We start from the raw sequence: 14954 nt of genomic DNA on the forward strand, positions 1-14954 counted from the left end.
TTACATTCAGCCAACTTCCAGCTGCAAACTATTTAAACAGTTCATAACAAAAATGCTTCTTTCAGTTTCTTCTACCAAACTGAAAAACACAAACAAATTTGTTGTGTGGTGCAGATTTATACTTGAGGGAGGAAACCTGTTTCTACGCCATATTTCAAAAGAGCACACAAAGGCATTAAACACCAACTTGTGTGATTTCAAGCCTGCTTTCTAAACTGGTGACATAGCTTACTTGTCTATACACATCTTGTTTGGAAACATATTAAGACAACTCCTGCAGATTCACTCCTCAGACAGACAAACCACAATTTAAGAAAATAAACCAGAAACCATTCATCTTTAAGTTATAGCATTGTCAGAACTTCATTTTATGCAGTCTCACCTCTGAAACCAATTGTATTTAGGTCCCACACCATAAATCCAACCCCTCACCCAACCCACTTTTAGCCTCAAAATAGCACCCCCACACACAGTCTAAGTGACAGATACACTTTTGAACTGGTTACATACCACAGAGTCCTCTCCGGTGATTGAATTCATTCTTGTCTGAACACAACCACCATTATCCCTTATTGAGCCTTCATTCTGCTCTTCAGATCCTCGGGTTAAAAGAATTCGAAAGTGTGGTTGCCTCTGATTTCGCTCCTGTCTGATTTTAAACTTACAGGACTGTGTTTGCGGCAAAGTGCCATAAGTGCCGCAAAGCATGTCTGAATTGTTTTCCCCAGTTAGTGTTCCTGCGAGTTGCTTCCTTCTCTCAGCAGCACCAAAACACTCAGCATTTCCCTTAACTGGAAAGGTGGCAGAGGCACTTCGCCCCAGTCGTACATGTGGATGCCTAGCTGCTTGCTCATCCTTTGTGCATGCTCGTCCCCTTTTGAAATCCATCCAGGAGTCCTGGACACCTTTGCACTGTTGCTGGAGCTGGAAGACAAAACAAGATTTCCCCATGTTCCCCGCCATGTACGGCTGATGTTGTAAAGACCAACGCCTAGTTACAGAGGCATGAGCTTTTGGACGTCCATTACGAGTGAAAGATGAAAACTGCATTTGATCTATTTCTGTTGGCGAGCAGTGTTGAACAGGTACATCTCCAACCTTTAGATCAGAGGGAGACCCATTTGTTAATTCATCTTGACCAATACTGCATGGCTTTTGTTCCACAGGAAAAAGAGAGCTTATTGTACAATTAGATGGAACATTTCCAATAACCTGTTGTGATGCAGCCATATTATAGGATGGGGGATCATCTGTGTTTCGAGGGACACTTGGAAGAGAATGGCTCCTAGAAAATAAGCCATCATTGTTGCCAACTTCCATTCCAAAGTCTGGTAACGGCTGTTCCAGAGACTCCGAGACACTGGTATCACCATATCCATTCATAGGGTTGCGCTGCAACGATATCTGCATCGAGGAACTCCTGGTGGGTCGTGACTCAGAACTGTGCAACTGAGGAATGAACATGGAAGAGCTGCGACTCAAGGAGGTTTGATCCTGTAAAGGCAGCACAGCATCGGACACAGGCCTAGGCATATCCTGGAAAGGATGAGGGGCATTCCTCCTTGGCAAAGTGTGGAATGTCATATAGATGTCATTTTCTCTCTCTTCATCTAACATCTCCGATTCTGGATCAGTGTGACTCCTATTTGATCCAAAGTAAAGGCGCAGTCGATGGGCCATAGTTTAACACCAACAGCCCAGTTTAAAATACGAGAAGAGGAAATCACACTGCCAAAAGCATATTTAAAGAAAGCAAAGAGGTAAGCTCGAGAAAAAACTGTCCCATCTGCCAAACGGTTAGCACTGAAGCTTGACAGCGACAGATAGCAGAAATAGCCCAAGTGACAGGCAGCATTCCAGGCATGATTGGATAAAGGCAATCAGTAGTACTACACAGTATAACATGGGGTAGGGTGGTAGCAGTCACATGATGCAACTCCCCTTCCAATGCACAGCAGAAATTTTTTTCCCAAAGGCAGCAAGTGTCTGAAACAGTGCCTTCACAGCTGCTCCTTTTCCATCAAAGGGAGCAACCCCAGCGGGAAAGCACATGCAGCTGACCAAAGCAGCCTCCATTTACCACAATAAATCTCATCACACGACAGCAGAATATTTTGAAAGACAGAATATAAAGGCAATTACAAAAGCTCTGGAGAGCTTACAGAATCTGTGAAATATTGATGTAACTTGTCTAAATACGAGAGCTGGTTTCTAAAACCCTACTTCCATAAGCTAAGACCAAAACAAATTTAATGATTACACTAAATCCAATTTTATAGCTGCTCTGTGAGCAAAAACATACAGCTGCTTTAAACACAGCCATGAAAGATCTATTTTCAGTCAGGGGAAAGCTCAAGAAATACAGTTTTATTTAAAGTTCAGTATAATAGCCAATTAAGACAGATATACTGTTAACTATAACTCATATCTGTTGGAAAACTGGCAGAAGGTAATACAGTACTGCAATACTAATAGAAGATTTTTTAAAATTGGCTGTCTTATGCATGACCAACTTTATGCAAAGATATATTTTCTCACACACCAACAACTTTAGTTGTCTAAACTATCCAAGGAGGAGGAAGCTGTTGCCAGTTGTTTCAACATGGGGAAAGATGACGATGGAAAGCCAGGTTGGAATGGGTTAGATTTCTTTTAAAGGCAGGTAGAAAAATAAAACAGTGCAGAAATGACATGGGGAAATGGCTTTGAGAAATGACCTGCGGAAACAGACAGCCCTGCCACCAAACAAAGATTGAGGGATTTAGCCACATTGGAGGCTGAAACAGATACACTGAAATATGCACTGTATGGCTGTTAGAGGTTGTATAGCTAACACATACAGAAATGGAGCGGCACTGCAGGCAAGGACAAAATTATAAACAAAATGCATCAGGACAGGAGATAATGTTGGAAAATATGGATGATAAGATGATAGGAGATTTGGACTCTGTGCAAACATGGACGCAGATTATTGCACTTGAGACAACAAGGAATTTGTAGTTAATAGACGATGGCATTTCAGGCAATCAAATGTCAAAATAATCATGCGCAGAGGTAGAAAATATTTTGAGGGCTTTGGTAACGCAGCAACTTAGAGAGAAGTAATACTGAGGATGTGGACAACAATGCTGAAGTTGCAGATTTCTTTTCAATTCCGAGTTCTGGCCAATAACAATGATGAAATCAGAGACAAGTCACCAAAGCTTACTTCAAATGCCAAAAACAACGGCATGGGCATTCCTACTATTCAGGTCATAGAAAGTGTGACTCATTCAAGATCTAAATAAGTCATTGAAATATGAACAGAATTGACAGATATGAAGTCAATTGTCCAGTCTAAGTTTTGATCACATGCCTGAAAATGTCATTGTGAAGAAAAGAACGTACATTTATTTGGTTCCTTTCAGGATCACCAGATAGTTTAAAGCTCTTTACAGTTAATCAAGCACTTTTCTGAATTTCAGTTATGTAGGAAACGTGGGCTATTATATATACAGCAAGATAGTGTAAACAGGAATGTGATAATGAACAGATAACCCGTTTTTAAGTTATGTTGACTGAAGAATACATAGTGATGTGGACAAAAAGGATAACTGCCTTTCTTCCAAGTAGTGTCACACGTTTTATTATCTGAAGGAACAAACAGCATGATCAAATGTGTAGGCATCCCTCAGTGAAGGATTAGAGTACCACGTAATCATGTTCAAGTAATCAAGTGTGACTTGGTGAATCCAGACCTTAATAATAGAGAAGCCAGAGCCACAAATGACACAAGGGTAAGCAACTTTTTAAGCTTAGAAGCAGAAGAGGTCCAAGGATTGAACTTTAGAAAACTCAAAGTGGAAATGTGCAACTTTATCCAAGAACTGAACTATGTCATAATATAACAGCTACACTAAGAACACACACATTTGGAAACTAAGACGAAATATTAGAGGAATATTGCACAGCAAACGCCACATGAAACAGATATGATGCAGAATGTTGGTGCTATAAATCCAAAATCATGGAAGATGTCATTCACAATTTTGGTGTAGGTTATTTTGACATGGTGTAACAGACACAAACAATACCAAAGTTGCAGAGGAGACAGGAAGCTGATAATGCGAATGCATGGTTAACAGTTTTCACAGGAAAGGGAGAGTTGGCATACAATAACACCTGGCCAGGCTCATTACCCAGTACCAAATCTAACGTGGCTTCGCCCCTTGTTGGCCTATCTACATACTGTGTCAGGAAGCTCTCCTGCACACACTGGACAAAAACTGACCCACGGATACAGCAGGGACAGGAATTGTTAACATAGAACGTAGAACATGACAGCACAGTACAGGCCCTTCGGCCCTCGATGTTGTGCTGACCTGTCATACTGATCTCAAGCCCAGCTAACCTACACTATTCCATGTACGTCCATATGTTTATCCAATGACAACATAAATATACCTAAAGTTGGAGAATCTACTACCGTTGCAGGCAAAGCGTTCCATTCCCTGACTACTCTCTGAGCAAAGAAACTACCTCTGACATCTGTCCTATATCTTTCACCCCTCAATTTAAAGCTATGCCCCCTCGTGCTCGCCGTCACCATCCTAGGAAAAAGCCTCTGTCTATCCATCCTATCTAACCCGCTGATTATTTTATATGTTTCTATTAAGTCACCTCTCAACCTTCTTCTCTCTAATGAAAACAGCCTCAAGTCCCTCAGCCTTTCCTTGTAAGACCTTCCCACCATACCAGGGCAACATCCTAGTAAATCTCCTCTGCACCCTTTCCAAAGCTTCCACATCCTTCTTATAATGCGGTGACCAAAACTGTACACAATGCTCCAAGTGCGGCCGCACCAGAGTTTTGTACAGTTTCACCATAACCTCGTGGTTCTGGAACTCGATCCCTCTATTAATAAAAGCTAAAACACTGTATGCCTTCTTAACAGCCCTGTCAACCAGGGTGGCAACTTTCAACGATCTGTGTACATGAACACCAAGATCTCTGTGCTCAACTACACTAAGAATCTTACCATTCGCCCTGTACTTTGCCTTCTGGTTACTCCTACCAAAGTGCATCACCTCACACTTGTCTGCATTAAACTCCATTTGCCACCTCTCAGGCCAGTTCTGCAGCTTATCTATGTCTGTCTGCAACCGACAGCATCCTTCGTCACTATCCACAACTCCACCGACCTTAGTGTCGTCTGCAAATTTACTAACCCATCCTTCTACGCCCTCATCCAGGTGATTTATAAAAATGACAAACAGCAGTGGACCCAACACCGACCCTTGCGGTACACCACTAGTAACTGCTCTCCAGGATGAACATTTCCCATCAACTACCACCCTCTGTCTTCTTTCAGCAAGCCAAGTTCCAATCCAAATTGCTATATCTCCCACAATCCCATTCTTCCGCATTTTGTACAATAGCCTACTGTGGGGAACCTTATCGAACGCCTTGCTGAAATCCATATACACCACAATCGGTTTACTCTCATCTACCTGTTTGGTCACCTTCTCAAAGAACTCAATAAGGTTTGTGAGGCACGACCTTCCCTTCACAAAACCGTGCTGACTAACCCTAATCAATTTATTCTTTTCTAGATGATTATAAATCCTATCCCTTATAACCTTTTCCAACAATTGACCAACAACTGAGGTAAGGCTCACTGGTCTACAATTACCAGGGTTGTCTCAAACAGTTCATCCACTTCACCAACACCTTCCACCCCAACCTTGAGTTCACCTGGGCCATCTCCAGCACATCCCTCACCTTCCTGGACCTCTCAGTCTCCATCTCAGGCAACCAGCTTGTAACTGATGTCCATTTCAAGCCCACCGACTCCCACAGCTACCTAGAATACACCTCCTCCCACCCACCCTCCTGCAAAAATTCCATCCCCTATTCCCAATTCCTCCGCCTCCGCCGCATCTGCTCCCACGATAAGACATGCCACTCCCGCACATCCCAGATGTCCAAGTTCTTTAAGGACCGCAACTTTCCCCCCACAGTGATCGAGAACGCCCTTGACTGCGTCTCCCGTATTTCCCGCAACACATCCCTCACACCCCGCCCCCGCCACAACCGCCCTAAGAGGATCCCCCTCGTTCTCACACACCACCCTACCAACCTCCGGATACAACGCATCATCCTCCGACACTTCCGCCATTTACAATCCGACCCCACCACCCAAGACATTTTTCCATCCCCACCCCTGTCTGCTTTCCGGAGAGACCACTCTCTCCGTGACTCCCTTGTTCGCTCCACACTGCCCTCCAACCCCACCACACCCGGCACCTTCCCCTGCAACCGCAGGAAATGCTACACTTGTCCCCACACCTCCTCCCTCACCCCTATCCCAGGCCCCAAGATGACACTCCACATAAAGCAGAGGTTCACCTGCACATCTGCCAATGTGGTATACTGCATCCACTGTACCCGGTGCGGCTTCCTCTACATTGGGGAAACCAAGCGGAGGCTTGGGGACCGCTTTGCAGAACACCTCCGCTCAGTTCGCAACAAATAACTGCACCTCCCAGTCGCAAACCATTTCCACTCCCCCTCCCATTCTCTAGATGACATGTCCATCATGGGCCTCCTGCACTGCCACAATGATGCCACCCGAAGGTTGCAGGAACGGCAACTCATATTCCGCCTGGGAACCCTGCAGCCATATGGTATCAATGTGGACTTCACCAGTTTCAAAATCTCCCCTTCCCCAACTGCATCCCTAAACCAGCCCACTTCGTCCCCTCCCCCAACTGCACCACACAACCAGCCCAGCTCTTCCCCCCCCCACCCACTGCATCCCAAAACCAGTCCAACCTGTCTCTGCCTCCCTAACCGGTTTTTCCTCTCACCCATCCCTTCCTCCCACCCCAAGCCGCACCCCCATCTACCTACTAACCTCATCCCACCTCCTTGACCTGTCCGTCTTCCCTAGACTAACCTATCCCCTCCCTACCTCCCCACCTATACTCTCTCCACCTATCTTCTTTACTCTCCATCTTCGGTCCGCCTCCCCCTCTCTCCCTATTTATTCCAGTTCCCTCTCCCCATCCCCCTCTCTGATGAAGGGTCTAGGCCCGAAACGTCAGCTTTTGTGCTCCTGAGATGCTGCTTGGCCTGCTGTGTTCATCCAGCCTCACATTTTATTATCTTGGAATTCTCCAGCATCTGCAGTTCCCATTATCTCTGATACTATTTATTTCAGACCACCCTACTCTCAACCTTTTCTATAGTCGAACTACAATTTTGGTGCCCATCCCCCTGCTGAATTAGTTTAAACCCACGCAAATACCCTTAGCAAATTTTCCCCCCCAGGATATCGGTACCCCTCTGGTTCAGGTGAAGACCATCTTGCTTGTCGAGGTCCCACCTACCCCAGAAAGAGGCCCAATTATCCAAGAATCCAAAACCCTCCCTCCTGCACCATCCCTGTAGCCACGTGTTCAACAACATGTTGCAGGTTCCGGGATTTAGATGTTTCACTATGAAAGCAAGAAAGAAGAAAAGTTGGTTAGTGTAGTGACATAGACCTGTTTAACCCCAGTTTTCGTTGGCAACACATTCAAGGAGCAGACTCCAGAACTGACAAAGTCAAAGGCCTTTATTATCTAAAGAAAAGCCATACAGAACAGTTGGGTCTTATTCATTTAACGTTGTTAAGATTGTGTATGCATTGTCTCTCAAATGTACTTAAACTGTAACTCTAAGCAGCTCCTCGACAAGTACAAGGAGTCAACTCAGGAGGATCATTTCCATAACTATTTTGGGAGACTCTGCTGTAGATGTCACAATTGTCTCCACTCTAGTATATAGCCATGGTGACAGCATCCCTGAGATCTTTGGTCATGTCCCAGCTGAGGGGCACGCAGTCACAGTGTGCCAGGACAATATTCCATTGTGTTTGAGAATTTTAGCATGGAATCCACCTATACCAGAGGCTTTATTGTTGTTAACCTGCGAAATGGATTCTTCAATTATACCTGGACTCGGGTGATGATGAGACTGAGCTGCAGAGAGCATCGTTGAATAGAGTAAAGGGCATTCAAGTCAAAAACAGTTTCAGTTCAGGAATTACCTCCAGTGATCACTGACTGCTTCACCATACTTGATGAGCTCTGCTCCACTCTTGACTGAGTGAGGTATCACCTCGAGCTTGGGCCACAGATTGTCTTGACATTTCTGAAGGAATCACGCATGTCTTTGATGTCTACGATTTCTTGGATCTCTTGTGCTCTTTTACCCAACATTTGCTCATGTTACAGATTTTACGCTGTAATGTTGCCTTCAGATGCCTGCAGGATGATACTTTTCTCAAGGCAGGATGAATCGTGCAGTCTGCAAAACCTGTGTGCTCAAGTTCAATTAGGTCACGTATCTCTTGGTCATTTGTCAAATTAGTCTCAATATTTCCAGGTGGAACACTCCCAACTTCACAGGTGCATTTTAATGGTGGTGTTTACGATCCACCACAGGTACAAGTTGAGAGGTCAGCAATAAGATGCTGAATGCAACAGCTGCTTTTGTGGGAAATTTGAGGCCCAAATTGTTAATTTTCAGACAGCACTGTACTGTTGCCTCTCGCCTTTGGTCAGGCTGATGGAGGTGGCAAATCCAATAAGGTGGGTCATTAATGCAGAAATTATCAGGGCCAGTAATGCAATTACGGATATTGTAGATAGCTCTGTTTATGGAGCTTACTCTGCAATAATTGATTACTGTTTTTATTGCAATTAGAAGAGTAGCTATACCACAAATGTGTTTAATTGGCTGTAAAACACATTACTACATCCCTGTGGTCATGAAAGTCACTAGATAAATTACAAGCTGTTTCTTTTATATGCAATTACATACAGTGAGCACTAGTAAGACAGGCTACAGGATTATCTGAAGGGCAAGACAAATTATATTAATCTACACTCAAACTTCTCTCAAGGTATCACCAAATCATCAAAACAAATTCTGTCGATTATATTGACATTCAGAGCCAGTGATGCAAAATAACTGAAGACACCACTTAAAATTATTATAATTGATACAGTGGCTTTGGTTTTGCACAGGAAACCAATTTCATCTTTCAGTCAATTCCTGATTTTTTTGGGCAGAAAGCTGCAGCAGTAAATGCAAATTAAAATGGGAGGTGGATTTATTTCACCAGTACCACTGGTAAAGTTTTCAAACAGAAGGGAAAAAACTATGGCTTCATAAATATAACTTAGATAATTAACATGTTTGCACAGAAGCATTTGCATTTTCATTTAAATCAAGACATGATAATATAACTAAAACTAATTGAACTCTGCAGTGGTAAAGAATAAGCATATTATTATAATAACATTTTAAATGCAATGACTGAAAGAAAGGGATGGTTTGACCATGTCAGTCTATAATCTTACCAATATTAAGAACATAAATCATGGCAAATTTTATTTTTGAGACGTACAAAATTCCAATGAACAACATCGAGTATCTCAGGGTGTCATGATTTGCAAAAGCAAAGGTGTCTTGAGACATCACCACAACCCATATCCTGCCTTCCTGCACCATCTGACACTTGAGCAGCTGCCAAGGCAGCTTGAAACTAGAAAAAAAGCACATATATGATAAAGCAATGATTTTAGGGATTTATTCTAAATGACAGTGCATCTTTACTTCAAGATTGTGTCTTATTTCACACGGCAGAAAACAATCAACACTTCGAATGGTAAAATAACATTGGTTTGAAATTTAAATATTCTTGTTAAGACTTAGTTCTGTTGTGAAAGTCTATGAACATTATACAGCATGTTCTCTTCTCATTTTATCCCCTTCAATAGTTGTCAGGCACTAATAGGCCTTTGTTTCTTTCAAGTTATTTTGGAACATCTCTCCCCACGCCAAGTGTAGAAGTGACAATTAAGAAGAGCAGATGTAGCGAGGGAAGAAGGGGAAAGGCAAAATGAAGAAAATGCAGGTTGAAAGACAGAAGGAAACTGAGAAATAATCAAGGAGATTAGCTTATTTCAACAATTGTATGTTGGAGCAAACCTTGAACAAAAGAGGACTTCAAAGTTGAAATCACATTTTATTTCATCAAAAATAAACACGCTCACCTTTTTTAAAAAAAGCAGGAATCAGAATAAAGACCTTAGTCCCAAGTATGCAAGTCTAAACCCGGCATGGAGTGGCGGGATGGGCTCGGTCTGGCCTCATGTGGTGGTCTTGGCCAGATTTTCCAGCAATTCAAAATTCAGGAGCCATTAATTGAAATTGACCTGTTATGAACTTGAATTTTTTTTTCTTATTTATGACTGCTGTCATTAATTTAGGTGCCATGGTAAGGTAACTCATAAAACTTTTAACTTTTTTTTCTAAGAATAGATGTGACAATAAATTGCTATTCTATTGTAAAAAAAATTCCAGACAAGCTAAAAGAAAATTCAACAGCAAGGTTCTGATGAAGGATTATTGACATGAAACTGCATTGGTCTCTCCACAGGTGCTGCCAGACTATTGGCAGTGTTTTCTATTTTTAGATCAAAGCAAATGCAAGCCTAGAACCAGCTGTCAAAAGCACAAACTGAGACCACAACACAGGGGGACCGTGGGTCAGCAAGTCAAGTAAAATAACAAGTATTTTCATGGGGCAGATAAGGTTCTTTCTGCATTTTGTGTACAAAAAGCCAAAGCATTCGACACCACATTCAGATTTATAATTTGCATGTTGCACCTTCTCCTGATTGGTACAAAATCAAACAATCTTTCACTTTTGGTATTTAGACAATGGCCTAATGGTATTATCACTGGACTGTTAATCCACAAACCCAGAAAATATTCTGGGGATTTAGGTTTAAATCCCATCACGACAGATGGTGGAGTTCATATTCAATAAAAATCCGGAATTATGAGGCTGATGGTGACCACAAAACCATTGCCAACTGCTGGAAAGATCACTACTGTCCTTTAGTGAAGGAAGCAGCCATCCTCACCTGGTCTGGACTCCACATGACTTCAAACCAAAGCAATGCAGTTGGGTCTTAACTGTCCTCTGCTTTGGGCAATAAATGCTGGGCCAGGCAGCAACTCCCTCATCTCATGAGCAAATAAAATGTTCTTAATGCATTTACAGCATCATAGGGTTGCATTAAAAGGTCAACTTTTTTTAATTCATTCATGCGAACATCAGAAGGATGCATTGAAACATGAAAACAAAAGTCAGTCACTCAGCCCATCAAGCCTGCTCCACCATTCAATCAGATCATCACTGATCGTCCTCCTCAATGCCACTCTCCTAAATGATCTCCATATCCATTTGTGTCATTGGTTTCCAAAAATTTATTAATCTCCCATCTTGAGATAGGGCTTCCACAACCCTCGGCCATAAAAAAGAAATTCCAAAGTTTCACATCCTGAGTGAAGAGGTTCCTCCTCCCCTCACTTTAAAATGGCCAAGCCCTTATTGTGAGATAATGCCCCATGTAGCCTTCGAACTCAAAGTCTCTCATCCCTAGAGCACATTCTTGTAAAGCCCCTTTGCACTCTCTCTAAAGTCTTCCTGGAATGCACGACCCTGCACTTGACACAATCCTCCACTTCAAGCCAAACCACTCTTTCAGAAGCATTCATGATAAATAATGACATTGGCGCAAAAATGAATAATTATGAAGCCTATTGAGCCACATTTGTCAACCAACCCTGCCACCCACAACAACCCCAAAGATCTCTATCTCCTACATCTCCGATAGAATTGTCACCTTGAGTGCTATAACCTCACCCCGTTCTCGCTGAACCATAATCACCTCACAGCTCTGAATATTAAATTTCATCTGGCACTTGTCTTACACCAGTGTTACACTCTGTTGATGTCTACGACTATCCTCTTTACAGTTCCTAATGCTTCCAAGCTTTGTGCCACCTGCAAATTTTGCAAGTGTACCCCTCACACTCAAATCTAGATTATCAATACATATCTGGAAAATCAGCGATTCTGGTACTGATCTTTAGGAACTCCACCATGCACACTCCTCCAATTTGAAAACAACCAAACAGCACTGTTTCAATCACACTGCGAGTTTCACTTGCCTTATCAAGAAATCCAGCTTTATCATACCATTAACTCTCTCAGTTCATTCACTGCTGCTCAAATCTCAGACCACTTAGCTGAATACCAATACTGGGATGAGTAATATTTTCTTCCATTAAAATTTTGGGAAGACCGAGGACATCATTTTCAGTTGCCACTCTTAACTCTGTTCCTTAACTACCAACGACTTAACTACTCTCCTTCAGCCTCTGAACAGATTAAATCAGTCAACTCTCAACATTTTGTTGTGTTACATTTGACCCAGAGTTGAGTTATCAATCTCATTCACACTATCAATAAAACCACCACTTTCCACCTCACTAACGTTCCTCAGGGAAGGGAGTCTACCATCGTAACCTGGTTTGGCCTACGTGTGACTCCAGAACCACAGCAGTCTAGGTAACTCTCAGGCACTGTTTGAAATGGCCGAGCAAGGTCACTCAGTTGTCGCAAGTGCGACAAGAAGTCTCAACAAATGAATGAAACTGGACAGAATACTTGGCATTCACGTAGTCACCAGAAAAGGCTGTGGCAGAAATAGCCACATGGCCCATAGCCTTGGATGTTATGACGTGGCAAGTGCTCATCCAGGTACTTTTTAAACAACAAGAGCCAACCTGCCTCCACCACCCTCCCAGGCAGCGCATTCCAGACCGTCACCACCTGAGTAAAAATATTAGTTCCTCACATTTCCCCACCAAACTACTGGGCCTCACCTTGAACCCATGCCCCCTTCAACTGAAGGGAAAAGCTGCTCCTTACCCATTTTTCGATTGATAAAGGCAGGCGTCCCATGTGCCTTTTCCACCAGTAACTAACTACCAGTAGGCCGTTCTGCCTTCATATCTATGGACAAACATGCCAAGGTCCCTTTGTTTGACAGAACTTCCTAAAATCATGTCATTTATTGAATTCTGTCTTGTCAGATTATTCCATCAAAGTGTATCCTCTCTCACTTTTCAGGGCTGAATTCCATCTGCCACTTATCTAGAATTTGACTATCTAATTTGTATCGTCTTGTACCCCAAGACACACAACTCCACTGTTAACTACCAGACAATCTTTATGACATCCACAAACTTACATATCCAACCTTCCGCACAGTCGCCTACATAATTAATAAATGTTACAAATAAGACCATAAGACATAGGAGTGGAAGTAAAGCTATTCGGCCTGAGTCCACTCTGCCATTTAAATCATGACTGATGGGCATTTCAACTCCACTACCCTGCACTCTCCCCGTAGCCCTTGATTCCTTGCGAGATCAAGAATTTATCAATGGGGGTCTGAGCATTGACCCCTGTGGTATGCCACTGGACACTGCCTTCCAGTCACGAAAGCAGCCTTGTGTCATCACCCTCTGTTTCCTACAACTGAGCCAATTTTGAATCCACTTTATCAAATTGCCTTGTATCCCTTCTTGATAAGGTTTCACGTGGGACCTTGTCGAAGGGTTTGCTGAAATCCCTCTGCTGCTTTGTCCCCCTGTTACATGGTAATCTTTTAGCTCATCAATTATCAGAAATACCAAATCTCCAAGCAAGTTTTGAGAAGATTTATAGCTCAGGTTAAGGTTCTGGATGTGAGTTTGCTCGCTGAGCTGCAAGGTTAGTTTTCAGACATTTCATCACCATTCTAGGCAACATCAGTGAGGCTCCAATGAAGCGCTGGTGTTACGTCCCGCTTTTTATCTATCTATTTAGGTTTCCTTGGGTTGGTGATGTCATTTCCTGTTCTTTTTCTCAGAGGATGGAAGATTGGCTCCAAATCAATATGTTTGTTGATGGAGTTCCGGTTGGAATGCCATGCCTCTAGGAATTCTTGTGCATGTCTCTGTTTGGCTTGTCCGAGGATAGATGAGTTGTCCCAATCAAAGTGGTGTCCTTCCTCATCTGTACATAAGGATACTAGTGATAGTGGGTCATGTCGTTTCGTGGCTAGTTGATGTCCAACTACAGGAGCAACCATCCCAACACCCACAAACGAAGCTGCATTCGAACATTATTTCAACGAGCCACCACACAGTGCAGCACAGAGGAACTACGCAGAGCAGAGGAAAATCACCTATACAGCGTATTCAAAAAGAACGGGAACCCAATGAACACAGTCCGTCGATTTCTCAACAACAAACCAAAAGAAACAGACAAAACAGGCCCAGAAACCATAACCACTCTCCCCTACATCAAAGACATTTCGGAAATGACTGCCAGACTACTCGGACCCCTTGGCATCAGGGTAGCCCACAAACCCACCAACACACTAAAACAGCAGTTAATGAATTTAAAAGACCCTATACAGACAACAAGCAAAACGAACGTCATCTACAAAATACCTTCCAAGAACTGTGACAAACACTACATTGGACAAACAGGCAGAAAGCTAGCCACCAGGATACATGAACATCAACTAGCCACAAAACGACATGGCCCACTGTCGCCTAGTATCCTGACAGAGATGAGGAAGGACACCACTTTGATCGGGACAACACATCCATCCTAGGACAAGCCAAACAGATACACGCACGAGAATTCCTAGAAGCACGGCATTCCAACGGAACTCCATCAACAAACACATTGGCTCCAAATCAACCTACCATCCTCTGAGAAAAAGAACAGGAAATGACATCACCAACCCAAGGAACCCTAAACCGATAAATAGAAAGCGGGACTTAACACCAGCGCTTCGTTGGAGGCTCACTGTTGATGTTACCTAGAATGGTGACAAAACAACTGGGAACAAACCTTCAAGCTCAGTGAACCAGCTTACATCTGGAACACAATAAAGACCCACTCTCTTGTGGACTGAGAGGAGGAGAGTGCTGTCTTGGAGGTGAAAAGAGGACGTCGGGTTGGCTGTGCACCCTGGCGACCAGTGGATCTTAATGCTGGCTTCGGCCTA

The 14954-nt window shown here is 43.1% G+C and overlaps 1 protein-coding gene across 7 annotated transcripts in view; it reads right to left on the bottom strand.

Moving 5' to 3' along the window:
- nedd4l (NEDD4 like E3 ubiquitin protein ligase) overlaps positions 1–14954 on the bottom strand; it is a 418475-nt gene that overhangs the window by 208188 nt on the left and 195333 nt on the right. For 4 of the 7 annotated variants that reach the window (XM_048520495.2, XM_048520425.2, XM_048520357.2 and 1 more), the window contains exon 1: positions 511–1142. The exons of 2 other annotated variants lie outside the window; for them this stretch is intronic. In XM_048520495.2, coding sequence (XP_048376452.2) covers positions 511–1050 — 540 coding nt within the window. In that variant the 5' untranslated portion in view covers positions 1051–1142. Of the gene's footprint in view, positions 1–510; positions 1144–14954 lie in introns of those variants that run through there. One more of the 7 variants, XM_059649468.1, reaches the window with a different exon arrangement.

Source organism: Stegostoma tigrinum, chromosome 1, assembly GCF_030684315.1.
Source record: "Stegostoma tigrinum isolate sSteTig4 chromosome 1, sSteTig4.hap1, whole genome shotgun sequence".
NCBI classification, from domain to species: Eukaryota; Metazoa; Chordata; class Chondrichthyes; order Orectolobiformes; family Stegostomatidae; genus Stegostoma; species Stegostoma tigrinum.